At 29.9% G+C, this 12,131-nt stretch overlaps 1 protein-coding gene across 1 annotated transcript; it reads right to left on the reverse strand.

The window, feature by feature from the left end:
- Positions 1–7,444: 7,444 nt before the first annotated feature.
- LOC147069537 (uncharacterized) lies at positions 7,445–11,902 on the reverse strand. Its single transcript, XM_085950146.1, has 2 exons — positions 11,812–11,902; positions 7,445–8,410 (listed from the first exon to the last, which is right to left on the reverse strand). Exons 1-2 carry the CDS (start codon positions 11,821–11,823, stop codon positions 7,892–7,894), a joined length of 531 nt encoding a protein of 176 aa, XP_085806272.1. The 5' UTR covers positions 11,824–11,902; the 3' UTR covers positions 7,445–7,891.
- Between the last annotated feature and the right edge of the window lie 229 nt (positions 11,903–12,131).

Here is a 12,131-nt window from a genome sequence, read left to right on the forward strand (position 1 = left end):
TTTGATTATTTTGACAATAATAACTAAGTCTCAAACTTCTAGTCTTTAAAGTTAAAATATTTTTTTTATAGAGTGATCAAAAAATGTAAAAATCTTCCGTTTTATTAGATCCATAATAACTTTTAATCGATTTAAGTTTTGTACTATTCCATTTGTGTAGTTTTTTCCAACCCGGGATTATTGTTATTTCTCGTTAGAAAACTCCATTAAATTTTCAATATATTAGCCAGTAATTACGATTTATACGCCTATTCAATGCATTATTAGTAATAAAGTCGGGTTTTTTTTTACAAACACTTCAACTATTCATTATAATTTATTTGTTTTTTTTTAGAATTATTAATAACCATGTCCTTGATTTTTCGTACAAGGTGGTTGTTAGTAATTTTGGACAATCACAAACACCCAGGTTTTCAGAAAAACACATAAATATTGTGTCCTCACCGGGAATCGAACCCAGAACTCTCGGGCCGAAGGCCAGCGCCTTACCTATTGCACCACGAAAGCCGCTGATAATTTATTTGTTATATTGTTTATTGTGAGTCTTAACTTGATAGGTGGGTGGTAAAGTTTTTACCGACTTTATTGTATTATTTTTTTATATAAATTAGAATTAACTGTTGTCGTAGTTAGTGAGTGAGTTAGGTAGTTAGACGGTGAGTGTGCATGTGCCTGAAGATGCCGAAAGGCAAAACCCGGGTCGCAAAAAACGACTCAAATTAAATAGTACAAAACTTAAATCCATTAAAATTTAAATTTGAATCCCATCGAAGTACCCTCGGTCGATAGTATTAATATAACAAAATAACTGATAAATAGAAAAAAAATTATTAAGTACCTAACAGAAATAATAAAACAATTAAATCATAGATTTATTTTGAAGTTTAAAAATACGCTGATTTTTTCTTTGTTACAATTAAAAACAATTTAAAAAATCCAGAACTTTTCTCTTAGGGATGCTGTCAATCAAATTCTTGTCAACCTAAGAGCAATTAGGTATCATTGTAATACATATTTACAATAAGTCATATAAATGCCGAACGGTAACGTGTCGGCTTATAATGTAGTCGATCCTGGGTTCGAATCCCGAATTTGGAAAATTCTCTTGTTGTTTGTCAATATGTGTTTGGACTCGAGAGTATGGGCCTGTAATAGGTTAAGCAAGTGGGTATAAACCATTTTTCGTAAAAACGAAAAATCTGTCAGTAAAACTTACAACCTATACTCTGTGGAAACACATAAAATCGTCGCCCCAAAAGCAAAAGAGCACTTGTGACATTTTGATGGTTTTTAAATTATGAATATAGTTTTGTTCTTAATTTTTCTACATTATAATAAAAATGGAATTTGTGGAGCTAAATCCATGAAATCATAATTTACGAAAGATAATAAAGGTCGCTTTTATATTTGTATACTAATCTTAAATTAACGTATAACACAAACATGTACACGATTTTTCCAATCTATGTGCAGTGGTTATGCAGGTGCTATGGCAAAAATAATATAAGAAAAGGGTATGTGCTATGTGTACTTATTTTTGAATGTGTAAATATCTCTGTAAATACCTTTACACAAAAAAAAGATTTGCTTACAGAAAAAGGACCCTTGTGACGAGAACCTTTAGAAGATACGAAAAAAATAAAGTTACATTTCAATCTTTGATTAATAAGTCACCGGTGGTCTGAATTTCATTTCAAAATATTAAAAAATAACCTCCACACGATTTTTTCTCACTCAAAAAAATCCTTTTCTCAAAACTCTATTTTTACACAAGTGCCCTTTTGTTTTTAGGGCGACGATATTATGATCTTCATAAAATCCAATGAGCAATGTTAAAATCAAACATGGTAATAAGTATCTACTAATTTTAATGTTCCGGCTAATATTACTCTTAGCTATGCAGTCTTTATTACCCCATCGTAACATACCGGACGTGAATTGTTTTTTTTATTAAACTAATATTTCATAAGATTTATTTATAAATGTGACATTTTTTAACAAACACATAACTTAGAAATACCTCAGAAATATACGTAATAGAAAAAATCTTGAAAAAAATATAATGCCTTGCGGGACTCAATCGAGTATCCATTGGATTTCGACCAATATGCTATATTTATGAAATCGTATGTAGTGAGTATGTTTTTTGTTTAGGTAATATATTATTTTTGTAGTATACATTCTCTATTTTAATCGTTTGAAGCTTTTATAATAAATTAAAAATCGGTAATAATAATAATTTTTTGACGTTTACTCAAATGCTGCATAAACATTACCCTGCATCAGTTGAAATACCTTCCTTACGGTGGAACGAGTTTAAAATAAGTTTTTTAGACTTCTTTACATGAGGTTGTATGGATACTAACCGAATCTTTATCTAACTGGCTTTCTCTTAGATATGCTTACATACCATAGTTTAAACACTAGATGATATCTTTATTTGGCTACGTATTTTTCTCTACTTATACGCGGTGTAAATGAGACCTCTGCCTTTCTTGGTTGTATTGACCTGTGTGTTCCTGATAAATATCTTAGATTCTTTATTCTAAGAATCTTAGAAAACTGGACTATCAGTTGTTTGTTCTATAAAGGTGTAGAACCTGCCATTTGGTAATGCCAATTAGGAAGGCAATAACTCTATTCAACCAAATCGCTTCATATATTGATATATTTCACATGCGTGCGATGAGTATAATAGGTGGGTAATGTTTTATAAATTCTATAATAGGGTATACCTAGTTCATTCATTGTACTTCCATGTATCTACTTAATAATTTTTATATTTACTCTTTATACTGTTTTTTTTTAAACTGCATATAATTGTATTTCTTTGTTTTTAAATGTCATGTTGTGAATATATAAATGAAATTTTTGATGGGTGTAAAAACAAAACTGGCAGTTATAATTTTGGTTAAATGTTAGCGAGTCATAAAAAACGTCTTAAATCATTCTTATAAGTTTAATTTTGGAAAAATTGTACTTTAAAAAATGCTGTTTGTGGAATAATATCATATAATTAAAATCTTTGATTTCAAAATTACACATATAAGAGAGAAATAAGACATTTCCGTTTTTGTTGTTAAAACCTTCATTTAAAAGTTTCATATAACTCTTTCTTCTTTTTTCCGTGCCGTATTTGGTGGCATATTTATTGGTTTTCTCTACAATATCTCTATTTTAAGCAGGGTTCGAGTGCTGCTCCCAAACCAGACTATAAAATTATTGAACTGATACGTTATTATTCTACTTCACAACACTTTTGATCCAATCAAAAAACATGTGCGAGAGTTTCCCGAATATTTTAAGTGGGAAATTATTAAGTATGCAAAATGATGTGTAATTTACAAAAAAATAAATATCAATTAAAATATAATTATAATCAGTGTCTTTTAATCATTATTGGTAATACATTAAAGCCTTTTCGTCATGAAAGCTTTTTTGATTATATTATTGTAAACAAAATAAAACTATTCGCGATTATTATCATATTAAGTAATTTGTAACAGTAAAAAACTTGCTTGGCTTCTCAAACATCTGGTTATAAAATCGACACCAGCATCAAAAATTTTAATAATAACATATTATAATATTGTAACGAAGTAGTTCAGTTTTTTTTTCTTTCTGCTGTAAGAATATAAAGTAATTAAATCACTTTATAGTGGTTTTGTATAATGAGAAACATTGGGTGTTTGTTGAGTCATTTAAGAATTTTTATTCAAAGCTTCAGGCTATGTATATTACACGCGTATCTATGGTATATTATTATATTATATTTGTAGAATAAAACGCCCATAATTATACAGTTCTATTAGCAAATGAAGGTAATTCCTGATAGTAAGAAAATTAACTACATATTATGCATGGGGCATTTATTATAGTACTACTACAATATCAAAGAAAATAATGGGTGTATTGAAAATAATCTGGTAATTATATTGATAACTTTATAGAGATGATGCATGCATAGTCTCAATTTTCTTCTGACATTCAAAGTAGGTAACAATAAAGCAAGCAAATCTAAAAAAAAAATTAACAATAATTTGTAAAGCCTCTTAGTAATAAAATGTCTTAATAAGGACTTATTTTGTGAATTAATGTACATGTTAGAGGTCAGGGCAGTCAGGGGTCAGTTTTTTGGCCGCTCAAACCTTTCAAGTAACCACTGGGTGCAAATGGTGCCATTAAATCTTGAAGTAACTGTGTAAGGGCTCAGTATTTTAGCACGTTTTTCTTAGCTCGTATTCTTGTTTGACCGGTGGTTGTTTATCCAGTACAAATCTTGCAATCGATTTTTAATTAACTTTCCGACTAGCTAGACATTTAAAACTTTTAGAATATATCAGAACACGAGGCCAATGCATTATTTTAATGTTTTTAGCCATCTTTAAGTAGAATTGAATTCATTTTCAGTTAATTCTTTTTTGTATGAAAAGTTATTGCGGAAGAAATCCGTAATCTAATTCACTATTATTAGTTGCTAAGAGGGTGGTCTTAGCAACTAAATTATTAATATATACATACGTTACTATGGAAATCAAAATGACATTTCAGTATTCTATATTATTTGTTTGTTTGTTGCAAAATAGCAAACCATATGATTTGTTGACAATTGCCTTATTTGTCCTAAATTATTAATACATAGAATTGTCAAATTTATATGATTCAACAGAAAATTTAAAAACGTGGTATATAAAAAGCTCTTTTTATCGTGTAATTATTTACCATCATTTGATAACTGAAAAGAGATATGGGTGTAATATAAAATATCTTGAATCAAAAATAGATAATATAATGTATTGAAAGCATGAGACTTCTCTTTAAAAGGTTAAAAATTTAAGATGTCGGTGAGGTTATGAAAACTGGTCTCCTAGGATTAGAAAGAACTTTTACTCCTAAAGTTTATGCTCATGTTGACCTTAGCTACATTTCAATTGTGTGGATTTTAGCAAATAAATCTTCTATTGTTCGGCTTATATATAATATGTATTGGCATTATGGTGCTGTATGCGAGACAGTATTACGTCTGGCAATTTTTACATGCTGGTGGTATTGCAACGGTTTTAGTTCCAAAAATGACCGCAGTGGTATGTAAGTCTCCATGTAGAAGTCAAGTCTATCCTACAATTTTGACCTGGATTTCTTGGACACCTATTTTGTGTTTTGAACAATAATCTTCGACGGTATCGCTTTTCAAGCAATAAAGACGTCAAACAGATGGTGATGTCTTATTTTTTATAATTATATTTTTTTAAAAGAGTTAATATCATTGCAGTAGGAGTAGTGAATATAGTACATTTAAAAGTGTGCGACTACATTAAAAAAATCATTTGCATCTTTCATCACTTCCACGCTGAGGTAGATAATATAATGACGAATCTAATGGATACGGGTACAAATCCTGCCTCTACCAATATTTTTTCAATCAGTTACATTTCTTATATTTATAAAATTATGCATATTATAATATATAGAATGCAACATTCTGTTATCTTGATTTAGATTTAAAAACTATTTAATTAAAAAAAAACAGTATTAATCAAAGAAAACTTTACCTACAAAGGCGGAGCCTAAATATATGAAAGTTAAGCTAAAGAAACACTAAATAGAATATCCATTTAATTATCTGCATATAATTACATAATATGATTTACTTTTAACTTACTTCACACTATTAATTATCACCCAAATATGTTATCAAAAACTGAGAATATTTGTACACAATTTAAGATTCAGTTAGGTAGTTAATAATTGTATGATTTACTTAAATGTATAGATAAACTCAATGTATATAATATACACCCTTAAAAACTTGAATTTGTGATACGTGGATGATATTATTTTATTATATAAGATATTATGTATAAACTATTATGAATACAAAATATGGTTAGCTTCTTGTATTGTATCCAGTGTGGCTATAATTTTCTTTGAGATGATAGACCACATCAATTAATATTGATAGATTATCAGGTAAATACATCGAATCATATATATTATATATATTTAATATTGAATAAAAAAAACACTAAAATTGCGTAAGTATTTCATATTTATAACAGAAAATTACAAAAAATATCTGCTGAGGACAATTAAATAGTATATTGCTATATTTAAATGAACCAAAGAACACAGTATTGATTTAGCTTTTTATATTTGCAGGTTCATACTATATTATACTCATATACTATAAATAATGTTAATTTTAATATATTATTATTGATAGAAAACGCCATTAATAATTATTTAAGTTACCTTAGCAAATGATTGTACTTCCTGATAGTATGAAAATTAACTGTTTCCCTCATAAAAACACAAATGAGCCTAGTTGACGTCGAATATAAATCACCTGTCAATTAAATGTTAACATAAAAAATAGTAGGCATATTGATTATAATACAATATATTATAACAGGTTTTTTACGAGAAACATTTGTTAACCATTTGGTCTTTTACGTCTATAAACTGGATCCAATACACATATGGGTATTATTAATATTGTTAAGTGAAAAATTTACACCCGCGATCGATAGTTTCAGAAGCGGATATACTGCCAATCGACTATCAAGAGCGCCAGAATATTAAAATGATCAAATAATTTCTGATAAGGTACCGTAGTTTTTAATATTTACTATTTATTCTGAGATTTATTTCTTATAAGTAGTAGAAAATGAGAAAAAAAATAATTATTTAAAGCTTCAGTATTTCAGGTAAATTTAACTATGTTTTTGTAAAATTTTATGACTGATAGGTAATATAAATTATATTATAATTTATTGATTGGTTATTTTAGACGACTATTAGTCTTGATAATAACATGATAATTGAAATAGCTATCGATTACTAAATCAGCTTGTTGAATTATATTAAAACAAGTCAGTGGCAAAGGGTGGGAGGTATGCGGTTAATATACGACATAAATAGTACACACTAAACTTTGTCAGTCATACAGATTTATTTTCATTGAACTATGATTAGTTTTTAAAATTCAGTTAAACTCTGCGTAACCAAACTATAATAGATAATAGTCAAAAAATATTCATCTGTCTATAAAATATCTAAAACCATTCAACGATTCATAATTTTAGATATTTTATAATATTAGGTAAGGATAAATTATGTTATCATGTAATATGTATTCTTAATATACTGAAAAAGTGTGCACTATTTTTGTCGGATTTCTCATAGCATACCTAAACTATTATGGCTTAGTTTCGGCAAGGATACATTGTATTTTAAAAACTAACCAGCACCATCTGCAGTATATATTCTCAGTTCAATAAAAACAAATAAGTACGACTGACAAAGTTTAGTGTGCACTATTTATGTCGAATCTCAACAGCCTACCTCCACCCATCACTACTGCGTTAACTCTTATTTTAAATTAAAGTACATTTATTATATAATATTAATTAAACAAATTTAAATACGTTATCGTTTAAATATTGTTCGTCTATGAAACGACTGTATTATCAACATTACTATAACCTGTCATTTATTTTTTTGCACAATCAGATAATATTATATGTGATAGATACAGAGTGTGTCACATAATATGTCATAATATAGATATATTGATTTGTTAAAGGTGAAGGCCATACATTAAATAAAATACGTTTGTTTTTTTTGCTTAATCACAAGTTCAATTTATAACAGTTATTGTTATTACAATACAAATAATAAAAATACATAACAGTAATCTCAATCATAAATAATCAAACGGATTATACAATATATAGACAATCTATTATTGGCAGTGAAATATAGTATTTACACTAGTCAAGATGAGAAACAAATAATTATACATATTATAATATATTTGATAGATAAAATCCTATCAAATCAGTCGTATACCAGGTGGTGGGTCAAATGCAGGGTTCTATCAAGGTATGAATTACCATCTGTGGGCAGCAGCAGCATGGGCAGCAAAGTGAGCGGCTTTAGCGTGAGCGACCTCAGGGGTTACTTGGGGAACCTGGGGAACTCCATAGACAGCTGGGCCCCATGCGTGGTAAGCAATTGGGGACCATGCGGCGACTGGGGCACCATGGGAGGCAGCAGCAACGGCGGCGAAATGAGCGGATTTAGCGTGGGCGACTTCAGGGGTATCTACAACGCGACCATCATGACCGATTGGGGCAGCACCATGAGCGTAAGCACCTCCATATAGGTAGTTTCCTCCGTAGTTCCATGCGCCGTTGTCTAGGGATTCAGCCAGACCTTCTCCTCTCCATTGACCGTCATCTTCGATGGCGTTGCTGTAGACTCCTCCGTAGATGTTTCCCAAGTAGTTTCCGCTCCATTCTCCGTGATCCTGGGACTCGGCAAGTCCTTCTCCTCTCCATTGGCCATCTTCTCCTCCAATCCACGAGGCTGAGGTGAATGCGGCCAGGCACAGGAAAGTGGCGAAGAACTGAAATATATTAGATTGATTAGATATTTAAATGGCTGATAGATATACTGTGCAAATCAATAAGATACCAGTTTATTATATTCCTTTTACATGCAGGTTACCTTTCAATGGACAACAGTAAGCTATGATGTGTAAATTTATTTTAAAGAGTAGTGGTAAATGATAACGATTTTATACACGATCTATCATCGGACATTATTTGTTTAATTAAAGAAATACATTAAACATAAAGGGACTAAGGGGGTTGGACTTTTTCAAGCTTCCAAAATTAAATTTCATTCTAGTTTTTATTAGCTATCAAAGTGTAATATATTACACTTAGTGTCATTTGCTTGCTGACTTCTGAAAACAGTCCATTAAATCGGGAAAATAAAATCAAAACTACGACCGGAGTAGCGCATATCGGTTTTTAGGTGAACTTTCATAATTGTCTCAAAACCGTGCAAGTATAAGAAAATTTTGAAATAGACAAGAAGAAACTTGGCTAGCAAACGTTGTATTTTACAGAAAAAATACTGACTGTCGTCTTCTTAAAACACAGAAAGATAGCGTGGACTTAACTTTGAAAACTCAACGGCTTGTGAAATAACACAGTATCTATCACTGAATATGATATCGTATCGAAATCATATACTTGGTCATACATTACAGGTAAACTAAATTTGGCAATAAACTGTGAAAATCATAAGGTCGATCGTCCGCATAGGTGTTGGGAAAATGAACGCAAAGTTATGCGGCAAGGTTGCTTGCTTGTTGCATGACAACGCGTGGTTTTGTTTTTTAAACCTTTATTTAAAAACTATCAATATAAAACTGGCATACATGCGAATCGCACGTAACTTTAAAACATAAATATTGTATTACTCAATATAAATATTATTTGTAGCAATCATTCGCGTGGATAAAATTATTTATATTATTGGAAATGAGACGTCAGAAACAAAGTGGCAGTGCTGTAGACTAACTACGATAAATTTATTATATTAATACTATCGACCGAAGGTACTTGATGGAATTTGAATTTAAATTCTAATGTATTCAAGCTCTGTACTATTCCATTTAAGTCGAAGATGCCGAAAGGTGAAACCTGGGTTGCAAAAACGACTTAAATGGAATAGTACAGAGCTTGATTCCATTAAATAAATTTATTGTTGGTAGTCATAAAACATGTATATTTATAATCGTACATAATTTCTTTTGTTGATTTTGATGAGAAAAACCTTATTTATTAAACTATAAGAACAATTTACTATAGACGATATGATATGGACGCTAAACCAGCAGATGTCACATCAACTGCTTAATCAGCTGCAAACCAGCTAACTGCAATTTTAACCAAAAATGAGATTTTGATGGCATTTTGTTGTAACTTATAAATACATGCGTTATCGTTCATCACATAAAACAGCCTGCAGGTGAGAAATTTCCAAATATCATAAATGGAACAACTCCGCTCTTTATATAAATATTCTTTATATATAAAAGGGAAGCTAAAATAGTGTATTAATTATTCATAGTGCAGTTTATTTGTAAAAAAAATTCAAGCGTATTTTTGGAATTGTTAAATTCCTGTCGATAGTTAAATAAATAAGTTTTATTTCTCCTTCCTGAACAATTTTCGCAAGTGGAGTTAGCTGGTTTGCTGATTAGGCAGTTGACATAGAGAGAGAACAAGGCTGTATAGCATCCTCAAAATTCCTTGGACTGACCAGGTCACAATCAAATAGGAAAGAATCTAGATGTTCTACTTAGTATCAAAACTACAAAACTACAGTAGTTTGGTTATATTATGAGGGGAAAAGAGCATTGTTTATTCAAGGAAAAATCAATGGTAAACGTAGCAGAGAACGACGCTAAATTTTGTGGCATAAGAACGTCCATGGTTCTTACAATTATTGTAGTTGTACCGAAATGTTATTGGTAGTAATGATCGTTCTGATGGAAGCCGACCTCCGTTAGGGGATGGCACGATAAAAAGAAAGTTTAGGGCAGGGTTTCCGGATTGTATCTGGCTGTGTTAATATAATATATGAATACAATAACATATAGGTATACTATTATGTCAATTTTTATATTTAGTATCAAGACTTTAAAGATTTATTACAATTGGAATATGGTGCTGAAGGCGAGTGTTAAGAAGCTTGTGGACGGATTAAAAAATAATCAAGACCATTGTCAACGAACTTTACATTTAAAATAGACTTTCCTCGGGTTTCTTGCACATATTTTTCAATTTTTATTCATAAATTCTGAATTGAGATGAATAATATGAGAACAATTATTTTATATCATAGGATGAAACATAACTATTACCTATCATAATATAGACAAACTAACGAACGTTGCTAAATTGTGCAGAAGGCTGCTGATCTTCAATCATGAGATCCCAAAGAAAAATAAGAAGACATTGATACAATAAAATTAATAATGATACAAAAGGCTAATACGAAACACTTGTAAAATTACGTAGAGAATATACGTTAAGGTTTGGGTAAGGTGATTTAACTATGATAAAAAAATATATTAATTCCCAATTATTCTGATCAATTATTATTAAAATTTCGGTGGTTGTTTACTTGAATAATATAAATATAATTTAAACTGTATTTGACACCAACAGAATATATTATGCAATTTTCATTCACAGGACGGAGAATATTATGAATTTTTGTAGAGATTAGTTGTTAGCTATTCACTCAATTGACTCAAGCACGATAGGAAAATTAGAAGAGTTCCCGTATCTGAACTCGTGGTTGTTTTAATGTATATTCGACACAATGCAATAACCCTATTATTGGTTGGACTAGCTAACAATCCTTGTAAAAAATATGATAATAATATTGTATCCGTTTATGCGTAATTATTGTAATTACTATTAATGTTCTATTTACTATGTCCGTGCACTGAATTTTAATATATATTAAATGAAAAAATCGTATATAAATTATTTTATTCAAAATAGAATTTACAGGATTTAAATCTTGATCCATACAACAAAAGGCAAGCATTCTACATTGTATTTCATGGTAATATATTATATAACATAATTACATCACAATTTTTAATCTTGAGAGGATCATAATAATATGATTATAATATAACGGAGTGAAGATAGTAACATTTTTTTGTATTACGAGAAATATATGTTAGCCACTTGCTCAATCTATTAGGTCCATAATTTTTGGTTCAAACACACTTTTGAAAATACCAAGTGAATTTGTCACACCCGGAATTTGAACATAATATATGAAGTGGGTATAAAAAATATTAAATATAAATCGAATGATGCAATATAATAATATATTATATAATATTATTTTTGTTTAGAAAAATGCACAAATATTATTATATGGTATAAAAGCACACTATTGGTTTAATTATTGTTTAAACAATATACTCACCATGGAATTCATGGTGACTAAAGTTTTTTGAAACTTGTGATGATATCAAATAAAGATGTGAAGCCTTTTCAGTTGAAAACTGCTTGTGATCCTCTGAAGCCTTCCGCTGGCTTTATATCCAAACTCGTGCACCCCGAAACAGGATCAAATATCGAGTAGGGGAGGGGATTAAATGACAATGTCCCACATACTTGTTTTATTAATAACAATATAATTAGAGTCATTTGACGCTCAACATGCGTCTAGACATCTATTCATCTTAGTATGCCGTGTACATCCATCATAGACACATCATTTTCATAGTGACAATTTTTTACCAT

The sequence above is a fragment of the Rhyacophila brunnea genome, unplaced genomic scaffold, assembly GCF_057557595.1.
Source record: "Rhyacophila brunnea isolate RB1 unplaced genomic scaffold, BYU_Rbru_1.0 scaffold_23, whole genome shotgun sequence".
NCBI classification, from domain to species: domain Eukaryota; kingdom Metazoa; phylum Arthropoda; class Insecta; order Trichoptera; family Rhyacophilidae; genus Rhyacophila; species Rhyacophila brunnea.